This window comes from Diabrotica virgifera, chromosome 4 (genome assembly GCF_917563875.1).
Source record: "Diabrotica virgifera virgifera chromosome 4, PGI_DIABVI_V3a".
Taxonomy (NCBI): Eukaryota; Metazoa; Arthropoda; class Insecta; order Coleoptera; family Chrysomelidae; genus Diabrotica; species Diabrotica virgifera.
The window spans coordinates 243326829-243341422 of NC_065446.1; the positions used below are offsets into that span (position 1 = coordinate 243326829).

Below are 14594 nucleotides of genomic sequence, written 5' to 3' on the forward strand. Positions count from 1 at the left end.
ACGAATGGAGAAGCAGTATATTAGTACCTGTCTACAAAAACAAGGGAGACATACAGCAATGCACAAACTAAAGGGCTATAAAACTACTTAGCCACACCATGAAAATATGGGAGAGAGTAATCGATAGACGGATACGTGAAGAAACCGAAATATCCGATAATCAATTTGGCTTTATGCAGGGCAGATCAACAACAGATGCAATTTTCATTGTAAGGCAACTGATGGAAAAATACAGGAATAAAGAGACCAACGCTCATATGATATTCATTGATCTTGAGAAAGCATATGACAGAGTTCCTCGAGAGATTCTGTGGTGGGCACTCAATAAGAAAGGAGTCCCTGGCGAATATGTAAAGATTGTGAGAGATATGTATGAGGGAGTAACGACTAGTGTTAGGGCAGGTGTGGGAGAGACTGATAAATTTCAGGTGAAATTAGGACTGCACCAAGGATCGGTGCTTAGTCCTTATTTATTCTCATTAGTTTTGGACGAGATAACAGCTAAACTACATGGTAGTATTCCATGGTGCCTAATGTATGCTGATGATGTAGTGTTGATAGGAAATAGTGAAAGAGACTTAGAACAAAAACTGGAACAGTGGAGACAAGCTCTGGAGGAAAAAGGTTTAAAACTTAGTAGGACAAAAACAGAGTATTTGGAATGTTCATTTAAAGATGGAGTTACTACAAATAAAATGGTATCTTTGGACGGTGAAATGATTGTGAAAAGCAATAGTTTTAAGTACCTAGGATCGGTATTACAGAGTAATGGAGAAATAGATGGAGATGCATGCAGTAGAATTAGGGCTGGATGGATGAAGTGGAAAGAAGCGAGTGGTGTGTTGTGTGACAGAAAAATTCCAATGAAACTGAAGGAAAAATTCTATAAAACAGCCATAAGACCGGCTATGATGCACGGAACTGAATGTTGGGCAGTGAAAAAGAAAGAGGAACAACGAATGCATGTGGCGGAAATGAGAATGCTTAGATGGATGAGTGGAGTGACAAAGAAGGATAAAATTAGAAGTGAGTATATTAGGGGAAGTCTAGGTGTGGCACCAATTGATGCCAAAATGAGAGAGCATAGGTTAAGATGGTTTGGTCATGTTCAACGTCGAGACGTTAATCATCCAATACGAAGAATAGCTGAAATGCAGATTCCTGGAAGGAGTAGGAGAGGAAGACCAAAGAAGACCTGGGGGGAGACGATAAGGCAGGACATGTTGGTAAAGGGGATTAACATTGATATGACCCAAGATAGAATTTTGTGGAGAAATGCAATTAGGGAAGCCGACCCCGCATAGGGATAAGGCAAAGAGAATGATGATGAAGAAAAAACGAAAAAATAACGAGACTTTTGGAGAAAATTAATTGTTGAGCAACCTCTAAAAATTTCTTTAAAGCCTGAAACTTTCAGGATCTTATTTTTTCACCACAAGAAAGTGAAAAAATGATTGGACAAACGAAAAAACAAATACCGTTTGATTTTGAACCACTCTAATATAGATGTCTTTGTACAAGATGACTTTGTCTTTGGACGAGTAAGTAGAAAATCACTTACTTACCTATCACAGTAGTACTTTGCATCCTTTGCCTCTGCCGCCTATTAGGACTACCACATCGACTCAACCTCCTCTTTGGCTGACTAGGTTGCCTCTCAGTGTCATCACTCAAACTCGACCTCTCACTAACCCCAGAATCGCACGTTTCGTATTCTCCTTCGCTGGAATCATAACCAGCGGGGGATGGTACGAAAGGTACTGAATTGGGTTCCTCCATCGCTAAACTGAACGTGTCAGCATCGGGTGCAGAACCGCTGGATGAGGTCGAATGCCAGTTGGTGCTGTTTAGATTTGTTGGAGAAGGTAGTTCCGGCGGGGCGAGCTGTTTCAGTTCTTCGTGGAGTTGGTCCATGAAGTTTCGAAGGAATTCTTGGGTGTCGTGTTGTTGGTAGCCCCGAAACATTGCGTGGACGTTGCGGATGCCATACAGAATACCTAAGTATTAGAAGAATTTATATTACACTAAAGTTGATTCACAAGTTATAAGTAGTTTTAATTAACATAGAAAGAGTAGTAATAATGACCTGTATTTATCTCTACCACTATCCAGCCAAGTTAAACTAGATCGAAACAGTAATTGTATGAATGAAGAGAGATTTTTAGAAAGAAAAGACAGGTATGTGACCTTTCATTAACACAAATTACTGAAATTTGTTTCTGGAAGATAGTATTTTCGACTTTTAGGGCAGTCAATGAGGGTATGTGGCTCCGAATTCTATTCTACTATATCGATTTACGTGATATTGTCACAGTAAGTAGAGAATAGCCCAAACAACAAAGTCTACCCTATGCCGATGTGTGCTTTTGTCTTGGGGGCGGTTGCCACCCCTTCTCGGGGGTGGAATTTTTTTTGCTTAAATAACTACGGAAGTTGCTAGAGAACCTAATACTAAGCAAAAACTGTTCTATAATTTTTTTTTTCGAAAACTCAATACTTTTGAGTTATTCCCTGGTTGAAAATTGGCCATTTTCATTGAAACATAACAAACACCTTTTCAAACGGTTTTTTGCGAATACCTTAAAAACTATGCATCTAACTAAAAAAACTATATAAAAGATTTTTGTAGCTTATAAAATAACAAAGAGCTTCTTTCCTTTATGAATCTTCTAGTTATAACACAAAAAGAGATATGGTAACTGAAAAAACTTGTTTTCTTGGTGCATGCTCAAATCAGTGTATTTAACTTGAAATAACACAGAAACGGTCGATTTTAGGTGTATAATGCATAATGCTACCAATAACATTTGTTGTGCTTGAAAAGACCTTTAAAATAAGCAATATTAAATGTCGATTACATTCAAACTATGCGAGATAAACAGTAAAAAATTTGATGACTAACGTATTTTAAGAAAAAAATATTTAAGAAAAAAATATATAAAAAGAAAAAGAAAAAAATAAGTATATTTAAACCTTCATCCAAAAGAATTTAAATGCATCGTTTTCCTTCTACAATACATTTTACTATAGTGATCTTTTTGTGTTCAAAAAGTTGGGCGGGTTTAATATGAATGGTTTTTGAAAAAAATAAGATCAAATTATTGAGCGCATTTTTAAATTTTCTTAAAAATCTTTTTTTTCTCCATGTAACTCGAAAATGATAAGAGATGCCAAAAAAAAGATGCCATACAAAAATGAAGGTTTCTTCTAGATAAACATTTTGATTTTATTTTTTATAACAGTATGTCTTATCATTTTCAAGTTACATGGAGAAAAAGAAGATTTTTAAGGAAATTTAAATATGCGCTCTATAATTTGATCTTATTTTTTTTTCAAAAACCATTCATTTTAAACCCGCTCAACTTTTTGAACATAAAAATAACACTGTAGTAAAATGTATTGTAGAAGGAAAACGATCCAATTAAATTCTTGTGGGTGAGGGGTTAAATATACTTCTCAATTTTTTTCTTAAAATTCGTTAGTCATCAATTTTTTGCAGCATATCTCGCTTAGTTTGAATGTAATCGACATTTAATATTGCTTATTTGAAAGGACTTTTCAAGCACAATAAAAGGTATTGGTAGCATTATATACATAAAATCGATCGTTTCTCTGTTATTTCAAGTAGAAATACACTGCTTTGAGCATGCACCAAAAAAAAAAACAAACTCTTTCTACCTACCATATCTCTTTTTGTGTTATAACTAGAAGATTGAAGAAGGAACGAATCTCTTTGTTTTTTTATGAGCTACAAAAATGTTTTATATAATTTTTAGTTAGATCATTGTTTTTAAGGTATTCGCAAAAAACCGTTTGAAAAGGTGTTATATTTCAATGAAAATGGCTAATTTTCAACCACGAATAACTCAAAAAGTATTGAGTTTTCGAAAAAAAATATAGAACAGTTTTTGCTTAGAATTGGGTTCTCTAGCAACTTCCGTAGTTGTTTAACCAAAAAATTTTCAACCCCCCAGAAGGGATGGGAACCGCCACCAAGACAAAAGCACACATCGGCATAGGGTAGACTTTGAATAAGCAGATATTTTCAATCTATTCTTAAAATTTCATTAAAATCCATGCAGTAGAATAGAATTCGGAGGTAATAACCTGTTCTTACTCTCATTGACTCCCCTATTTATATTATGTCGTATGCCAGTGTAAGGTACATAGTTCGGGGGGGGGGGGGCTTCGTCAAAGTCCGACTTGTGTCAGATCGACCGAAAGTTTTGCATCAAGGCTCTTCATTGATCCTGTTTAATCTTGTTATGGATGTGCTGACAGAGAAAGAAAGAGAGTGGGCTCCTTGGTCAATGTGCTTTGCGGATATAAACGATTGGAGGCGCTTGAGATGTGGTGCGATGGTGTAGTAATGAGAAGATTCAATACAGAATGTGAAATTGTCTTAACTGTGAAGGTTAAATGGAGGGATATTGAACCCCCCTTTCACACTACTTAAAAATAGGGCTTTGAATCGATCTTTGCGGCAGAATTACTAGCTATTTATGAGCTTTCGAATTGATGTAGTTTACATTTTCGAGCTCATCCCCTTCACCCCAAAACAACCCTTTAATTGATTCAACTTAAGAGAAAAATGCTAAAAAAATTAAAATATATCGTATCTCGGATATAATTCGTCTAGCGTATAAATTCTAAGAATAAACTCTTAAAATAAGCGCATTTCGATTATTGAGTTACAACCTCTTCGCAAGAAAACCTCCATCTTCTCGGCTCAAGAGAGAATTGTACTTAAAATGAATTAAATTAATTATTTTGCGCCTAAATATCGTTTAATAATTTATGGGGTCGCAAAATACGCGCATTTTATCATTGAATTATAATTTCTTTTCTATAGTGCAGTCACTGAAGGTAAAAGTCAACTATTACCTTTGATTTCGGTGAACCTCCATCGATTTTCATAAAAATTGGTCAATTGTTTGAGAATAGCTCAAGAAACAAAAGTGAGATGGTACCAACTTGCGCTTTTACCCTGGGGGATGGATAGCACCCATTCTAGGGGGTGAAAATTATTTTATTAAAAATAACCCCACAAATCGATAGAGGGACAAATTCTAAGCAAAATTTGTTATATAAAGTTATTAAAATAAATCAATACTTTTTGAGTTATTAATCATCAAAGATTTTAATTTTTGTGAAAAAATGCATGTTAAAGGGTTTTTTTTATAAATAACTCAACTAAGTTTTGATCTTTAATATCTCAAAAGTATTGATTTATTTTAATAACTTTATAAATAACAAATTTGTTTAAAATTTGTCCCTCTATCGATTTCTGGGGTTATTTTTAATTAAGTAATTTTCACCCCCTAGACTGGTATCCTCTATCTATTCACTAATTTTCATAAAAATCGATGGGGGTTCACTGAAATCAAACGTAATAGTTCATTTTTATCAATCAGATGGTGCGGATGACATGAAAGACGACCTGAATGGAACAATATAGCCAGACAACCTATCCAGAGTTATGACGCTAAAAGAAGAACAACGAAAACAGTTCAAATTCATTTTTCTGTCCAATTGCAAGAAAAAGTACATTGCAAAAGAGGTCCCGATAGACTGAAAATTGCCAAGCTCTATAATCTTAGAAAGTGGTTTCTACTATACCAGGGGTGGCCAAGCTCCTTGACAGTCCGAGCCATTCTTCACAAGTTGAAATTTTTCGCGAGCCGCAAAAATACGTATTCAAAAAGTATGTAAAGAAGATATTTACAATTTTTTTAACATAACTTTTACTTATTGAAAATAGAAATAAATTAGGAAATATTAAAACTTAATTACATTTTTTGTTTTCCTTCTTTTGATAATTCTTTAAAATTTGGTGAGTAAATTGTGAGAACACTTCTCAGTAATTCTTTCAAATGTTGGATAGTTAATACTGTTAGGTGTTAGGATTTCACGAATTTTAAAAGGGAATAAAATGGTCCACACAAGTACGTTGTTCCTAATATGGAAGTAATTTGACAAGCAACCTTTTTTAATTTAGGCTACTTCGATTCTGGTAAAAATTTCCAAAATTCGGTAATCGTCGTCGACTTATAGGTTTTATGTATGTACATAGTAAAAATTCACCTTATGAACTAAACTTACGTGCATAGAAATCGGCCCACTTAAAAATTTGGTCATTTTTGATGCTACAAATTTCCTAAACCCGTTGGCCAATTTAAGTGATTTTTTGAACATGTTATAGCCTGATTCTTTAACAATACCACTGTAATAATATTGTTGTTAAACAGGTAAATTTTTATTGTATACCGGGTGTACAAATCAAACTGTGTTTTTTTCTCAAAGTTCGCATCACCCTGTGGAATATTCTAGCATTTATAAAATACTGAAATGAAAACCCAAATATAGCCTCAGGTTTTCTTAACATTCGGTTTTTTGATTCATTCATTTATGTTGGATAATAAAAAAGTTAGGTACTTTAACAACTAGATATGTTCTTCATCAATACACAATGTTTCTAAATACGTGCGACAATCTTTAGGGGTAATTCTGCATGAAAAAATAATGACAGTTGGCTTTATAAACGTATGCCCGCAAATGTTTCGTTTCCGAGATATAGGATGTTGAATTTTTTCTTACAAACTGACGATTTATTTATTGCTTTAAAACCGGTTGAGACATCCAAATGAAATTTGGTGGGTTGTAAGATATGGTTATTGCGGATTATTTGGCATACAATTAAGAATTTAATATTCGCCATTAGCACGCATACGTGTAATATGACCGATAATATTACCCGTACTCACGCTAATGGTAAATATAAAACTCTTAATTTTATGTCAAAAAATCCATCTCTTAAAACCTACCAAATTTCATTTGCACATCTCAACTGGTTTTAAAGCAATAAATAAATCGTCAGTTTGTAAGAAAAAATTCAACATCCTGTATCTCGGAAACGAAGCGTTTGCGGACATATGATTATAAAGCAAACTGTAATTATTTTTTCATGCAGAATAATTACCCCTTAAAGTTTGTCGCACTGATTTAGAAACACCGTGTATTGATGAAGAACATGTCTAGTTTTTAAAGTACCTAACTTTTTTATTATCCAACATAAACGAATGAATAAAAAAACAGAATGTTAAGAAAACTTGAGACTATAGATGGGTTTTAATTTCAGTATTTTATAAATGCTAGAATATTTCACAGGGCGATGCGAACTTTGACAAAAAACACAGTTTGATTGGTACACCCGGTATACAATAAAAATTTACCTCTTTAACAACAATATTATTACAGTGGTATTGTTAAAGAATAAAGCTATAACATGTTCAAAAAATCACTTAAATCGGCCAACAGGTTTAGGAAATATGAGACATCAAAAATGACCAAATTTTAAGTGGGCCGATTTCTATGCACGTAATTTTATGTTCATTTCAAATGAATTCAGAAAAAAAAGAAGAGACGAATTATAATATTTTAAGTCTTGAAATCTATTTTGGAGTTCGGTCAATTCTTCTGGCTTTTTTATATACTGGTTTTTCTAATTTAATATTATAACAAATTTGTTTAAGTAGAGTAAATTGCCTAAAATGTGTAATCAAAATTACAAGTTATATCCGTAGCCAGAGTTATACAAATCGGTCTGGAGTCTGTTGATTTCTGACTTTTATGTCGCGCCACTCTTAATGTTGGTTGTTCGTTCGCGCAGTATTCGATGTGTGATATCATTTTTAGCTTGGATAGAAATGGAATTTGTTACAAAGTTGCATTTGTTCTTTCATATTAGTTGTCAGTAATTTAAAAGACATCCAGTAACACATATGGAACGATAATAATGTTTTTAAATAATAACACAAAATTGAAAAGAAACTCGGGTAAATTTATCGAGAGCCACAAGTAATCCTTCAAAGAGCCGCATGTGGCTCGCGAGCCGCAGTTTGGCCACCCCTGTACTATACTATCACTTTTAGCCATGTTTGACTTAGTTATCTTAGAAAGAAGAAATAACATACCTGAGAACAATAACTTACCTGAGGGCGAAACATAACCATGGTTAACCTTCTTAACCCAAATATCACGCATAAGGGCCTGATAAGTCCTACTCAGTCCCGGTTTCTTGCCGTCGCTCAACAGATGTACCATTTCCGTGCAGTCCAGAAAAAACTTTGTCAAGGGCGCCGTATTGCTCAACGCCTGCAGAGCGGCGTTCATGTAACACGTATTTCCTATATTTTGTAAACCTACGAGTCCACAAGGACGCTCCGAAGCATAGTCACGATATTCCTCTTCGCCGTCACTGGAATCTGATACGTCACCGCCCATTCCCACTGTCTGGCCTGCTGCCCTATCCAACATTGGTCCTAAAAAACGTATCATTATTATAGATAAAATAAAAACAAAACATACCTTTATATACAGAGTTAGTATTAAGTATCATCATCATCATCATACAGCCATATTTGACCTCTGTCGGACATAGGTCTCCTCAAGATGTCTCTACGCTTCTCTATCCTGCGCAGTTGCAATCGAGTTTTTCGCTGTTCTTTTAATGTCGTCCGTCTATCTGGTAGGTGGTCTTCCACGACTTCGCCTGTCTGCCCTTGGCCGCCACTTTAAAATCTTCTTTGTCCATCTGCTGTCTTCCACTCCAGTTCTTCGCTATATCTCATCATTTCGTATTATGTCTCTCAAAGTTAGACCAAGCATGGATCTTTCCGTGCCATGGATTTTTCGTTGTGCTACTTGTAATTTTCTTATTGATGCTTTAGTCTTTAGGCAGTGTCAGTGTTTCAGCTCCATAAGTGACCAACGGAAGTACCCACTGGTTAAATGATTTTCTGTTTAGCTTTATTGGGATGCTTTCCCTGAACACATCTCTTCGTTTTCCATACGCTGCCATCCTAAAGCTATTCTTCTACATAATTCGTATGTTTGGTTGTCTCTACCTATTTGTTTTTCGTGGCCCAGATATGTAGATGTATTTGTCAACTGTTTCGATATGCCAGTTTTCTAGTTTCAATGGTCCGCTAGGTACTAAATTGCTAAGTCATTTTAGTTTTCCCAAAGTTTATTTCCAACCCTACTTTTTGGGAAAACTTGTTGTGGTTCTTGCAGCATTAGTGGGCTTCCTTATTGGAAGTATTAACTATGGAACGCATCAATTGTTTTGCACGATTTATATCAATTTTGATTTATTAAGGATTTGGAGTACGGCCGATTTATGACAGTATCTACATTGTTGTCAGATTTCTCTTTCTTCTTAAGGTGCTGTCTTTTTCGAAGGTTTGGCGATTATCCTGACTATTTGTATTCTGTTTACGGTTGCTCTGTATGAGCAATTAAATCACTCTCTGAAAATGCGCAGTCATGACATTCATCGCCTTCCAATGCTATGCTTTCCTAAAATCTTTCCTTGGATGATATTCTGCTGAAGCTGGTATTTTGTTCCTCACATCACGTAGCCAAGGTACTGTAGTTTTCGTATCTTTATTTCATTATCCAGTTTTGTTTCTTTGAAAGTCTTCTTTCAAAAGAAACGAAAGTAAGATTTTCTCAGGATCCTTCTGTAAAGGCCCATCTCGAAAACTTTTACTTATCTCATCATCGCTTTAGTCAGGGTAGTGATTGCCCTCTTTATCATATAGCATACTAAATATGTAACACCTAAGCATGCGCTATAAATGAGTTATAACTTGGTTTTATCCGAGTTCATATTTAAGCCATAATGTAAACTTGCCGTATAAACTTTTTGGACTATTCTCTACAAATCTCCAATATTCTCTGCCATTAACATTGTGTCGTCTGCTTACCTCAAGTTATAAATATGGATTCCGTTTACTACAACGCCAGCTGTTTCGTTGTTCAGTACCTTTTGCATAATAACTTCTGAGTAGTTACTTACTATTACTACTAGTAGTAAGTTAAATAGCAATGGAGAAAGACTGCAACCTTACCTCACTCCTTTTAATTTTGACGATATCCGATTTTTATGGGCGCTGTCTGGTTATAATATAAATTTTCTAATATTCTTAAATCTCGCTTGTCTATTGCTTTTGTTCAAAATTGTCGTGAGTTGGTCGTGCGTTGCTCAGTCATTTGCTCAGTTGTTTTTTCAAGTGAATTCTTAGTCAGATTTGCCAGAACTTACTTTTATACCAATATCCCGGAAATACTTTTGATGATTAAGTACTTACCTCTTTCCGGGGTATTTGTCCTAAGCGTGCTATAACTTCCATGGCCCGAGTCTCTGGATCTTGCGGTGAAAGTGTCGACCTCTTGATCGCTATCGTAGTTTTGGGAATCCATGAACACCTCTCTTTTACAATCGTAACACCATATTCTCCGCGTGGAGAGGTTCATATGAACACAGTGAGTGGGATTGTTCTATAAGAGAAAAACTAGGTTATTAATGGCAACATTATTGAAGGAATATTTCTCTATTATTACCCTAAAACAGTTTCCTTCTCTAATTCCCTAAAAGTTTACTTATATTATATTACAATGGTTAGGTAAAGAAAAGGTTCAATACTGACAATTTTATCCTTTTATTTATGTTAAAAAATTGGCTACTAGTTTCGATACTTAGGGACTTACAAGTCCAGAAACCGGTAGCCCATTTTTTAACATCAATAAAAGGATAAGATTGTCAGTATTGGCCCTTTTCTTTACCTAACCATTGCATTTATGGACTTAAACTTGCAATCGTTTCATCATTTATATTATATTAATTAACAAATTAACATAATTATTACAATTACATTACAATACATGTAAATCAAAATGTAATTCCGTACGGGTTGGAACAAATTTTTTATCAAAGTTTAGGTGAATACAAAATATATTTTCAGGAAAGTATCCAAATTATATAAAGCGATTATTGTTTAAATAATTAAAAAGGGATTATTTTTGCACAATATTTACTTTTTGGCTGCTGTGGTAATTCACGTTTTTATGAAGGTCTTTACGACTTTTGTCTGCAAAGTTGAAGGATAAACCTTTCACTTAAGACTTACTGAATTTAATTTGAGCCTTTATTTATTTAAATAATTATATATAAAGCTTGAAAAACAAATTTGCAAAAAAATTATTATTTGCGTTTTAAATAAGCGCTATAACATATTTTATTTTGCAGAAGAAGTTGCGTTATGTTACCACTATAAAGCAAAAAAAATTGATCGAAACATTTAATAATTTATTGAACACACATAAAAATTTAAAAAAATGAGACTTTACACACGTGTATATTCTATTGGCAACAACCGCGTTTTTGCAATTGAAAAATAGTAACATTTTTAATAAACACATTAAATATCTCATAAATTTTTAAATATTTTTTCGGCGATTTTTTTTACTAGTAACTACTTTATACTAGTAACATAACGCAACTTCTACAAAATAAAATATTTTTCTACAACCGTGTTAAAAATGCAATTTTTAGCACTCCATAGGAGCGTTAAAATGCTACTTTAAAGCACTAGTGCTTTAAAATTTTTAAGGCACTGCAGTTAAAAGTGAATTGTCAAATTGTGAAACGTCAAAATATTTATATTTCATTTGTTAACATTAATATTAATAGTACAACTTGCGCAATTTGAAAAAGGTGGTTTAAAAGGTTTTTTAAAATTTAATTTAAACTGTTTTTAACACGTTTGTTTTTTGCATTTTTAACACGTTTGTAGAAAAAACTATTAAAATTTGTTAGAATATACAACAATAAAAGTAAGATGTTATTTTATAGTTGTTATGATTTACGTATTGACAATATAGGCAGTTTTGATGTAATGTCAAGAAAAATATAAAAATGGAATGTCAGTCAAGTTCTAAGTAAAACCGTCAGTCAAGTTCAATATAAACAAAACCTGCCTTGAACCCTTTTTAATCTTCTAAGTAAAAGTTTTTGTAGGTATTGTCCTGTAATTGAGAATGAATAAATTATAATTGTTGATATATAAAACGTTTGTAGAAAAAATATTGTATGATATACGTGTTAAAAAGTACATTTTTAAGGAACTCATGTGAATTGCAGAATTCGCTTCGCTCATTCTGCAAACTTTCACATGCGTGCCTTAAACGTGTACTTTTAACACTTATATCGTAAATAACTATTATAGTGCTTATTTAAACGCAAATAATAATTTTTTGCAAATTTGTTTTTCAAGTTTTATCTACACTTATTTAAATAAATAATGTGTCAAATTTAATTTAGTAAGTCTGAAGTGAAAGCTTTACCCTTCAATTTTGCAGAAAAAAATCCTAAAGACCTTCATAAAAACGTGAATTACCGCAGCAGTTAAAAAAGTAAATATTGTGCAAAAATGTCCCCTTTTTAATTATTTAAACAATGATTCCCTTACATGATTTTTGGAAACTTTCTTGAAAATATCTTTTGTATTCACCTAAACTTTGATATAAAATTTGTTCCAACAAACTGCCAATAAACAACTGCAGAACTTCTCGTCAGAAAGTTTAGTTAATGAACTATTTGCAAAATGAGAGACACATACAAGATGCGTCTAACGAAGTACTGAGAGAACGAAACCGAGATTATAAAAAAACCTGTGGTGGAGTGATAACATCAAAACACTTACTAACAAAAAGAGATAACTACAAGAGAAATCGATGGCGACAAATACTCTAGACTCTAGATCACCGGAAAGAATACCGTATAATAACTGGAGAAGAAGCTGTAGTATCTCCAAGCATGAACGAATAAGATATGAGATCAGATAGAAGATGAAAGTTGAAGACAACATTCCTGATACCATCAACAGGAAGAGCTTATGTAGTATGGACACCTTTAGAGAATGGAAGAGAATAGAAGGCAGAAAAGAGTGTGGCTCCTGTTCACAGGAAAAAACGAAGACAGCTATGGAGGACTTGTAATATTGAGGTCCAAGAAGCAATGGCAGAGCAAGAGTTAGATTAAAATAACTAGATTGGCAGAAATCGATGGCCCAAAGGCACCCGCCATATCTGTATTATATGCATTATAGTAGTAAATATTAGTTCGAAATAGTTTTAAAAGTGTTTGTCGAATGTAGTGATGTTGAAAAAGTAACTATTCGTTACAAAGTACTCGTTACTTACGAATACCGAAAGTACCGGTTACTATACAGAGAGGAAAATCGTTACTTTGATTACTCTGATTACTTCGTTACTTGGTACCAATCGTATCAGAGCGAGTAACGACTATTGTATCTACTTTTATTACTTTGATTACTCTGATTACTTCGTACCAATCGTATCAGAGCGAGTAACGACTATTGTATCTACTATGATTACTTTGACTACTCTGATTACTTCGTACTTCGTGAAGGTCGTTATTATATCGGAATACCTATACAGACCTACCTACTGGGAAATACGATTCTCGATATGATTACCGGTACTCAAATACAAAAGTAATCATAGTAATCAAAGTAACGAATACTGTATATGATTACTTTATACAAAAGTAACGATTTGTAACGAATACTCGAAAGTAACTATAATCAACATCACTAGTCGAATGATCATACCAGTTCTGATAGTCTTGGAAGCTTCTTACATATTACTATACTACAAGCATAACCATTCACTAGTACAAGCAGTCAAGATAACAAACGAAGTCAAATTGTTATAACCGAATATTTTTTCCCAATCTACAACATGTTTTACTACACACCTTATTCAAATTTATAAAAAAATCCCTATAATTAATAAAACATAAACAAATAAATAAATACCTAATGCAGAAAGAATTTTGTACTAATTCTGAACTAAAAACTAATTATGTATTATCTCAATGTTTTCTTAACTTTTTCTCGATATAATCTTATATCGTGCATCACAATATCAGTTATCTTATCCATAGCCTCTTACTTTTCAATATAAATGTTGTAAGATTATCACAATGATAAAAATGTTTTAATAAGTGATTAGATTAATATATAATTTCAAGAGTTAATTCTTATGAATGTTGTGTAATTATAGTTGCATTATTGTAAGTATATCATTACAGTCTTACTCAGAAGAAATATAACAATAAACACAGAGCTAATCTCATAATCACAAATACTTGAAACACCAGCTATCAGGTTATAACTCAAATATGCTATTCTACATTCATCCTGAAACAATGTTCTTCTGGCAGGTTTCACATTGATGCTGTTGCAAAGGTGGAAAACTATGTAATTTAATGTTATTTTAGACCATTATAACGATCATTTCCATCTCCACTAGTTTCATTTCTTTTTGTTTTGCAATGTATTATGTTTTCCACCTTTTGAGCTATTTTGCCGGTTATTAGCGCGCTCATCACTGTATTATGTATTAGTTGCCTATATCTTGAGTCCATTCTACAATTATTAATAACTTGTTCTATGCCCCACAGTATACGAAGACATGAAATACAGGTAGTTGGTATTCATTTGCCTTCTATATCAATGTTCTCATTGTCAGCACATGGTCTGATGTACTACATCCTTTGCGGAAGTCAGCCTATTCTACGGGTTGGTAATTATCCATTTTGTAAATTAACCAGTTCTTAATAATACTTATAAACGGTTTGTACACTGGTTACAGAGTTCATATAAAACTTAAACCATTAAATTTAGCTCTGAGAGTTAGGAAAATGAACATCCCGTTTTTAAACA

The 14594-nt window shown here is 33.4% G+C and overlaps 1 protein-coding gene across 3 annotated transcripts in view; it reads right to left on the reverse strand.

Moving 5' to 3' along the window:
* The window catches only part of LOC114347380 (ubiquitin carboxyl-terminal hydrolase 20), a 56707-nt gene that overhangs the window by 27084 nt on the left and 15029 nt on the right, over positions 1-14594 (reverse strand). For 2 of the 3 annotated variants that reach the window (XM_028298091.2, XM_028298098.1), the window contains exons 4-6: positions 10155-10344; positions 7992-8321; positions 1566-1997 (exon numbers count right to left, since the gene is read on the reverse strand). In XM_028298091.2, the coding sequence (XP_028153892.1) occupies positions 1566-1997; positions 7992-8321; positions 10155-10344 (952 nt within the window). Of the gene's footprint in view, positions 1-1565; positions 1998-7991; positions 8322-10154; positions 10345-13685; positions 13801-14594 lie in introns of those variants that run through there. The other variant, XM_028298103.2, reaches the window with a different exon arrangement.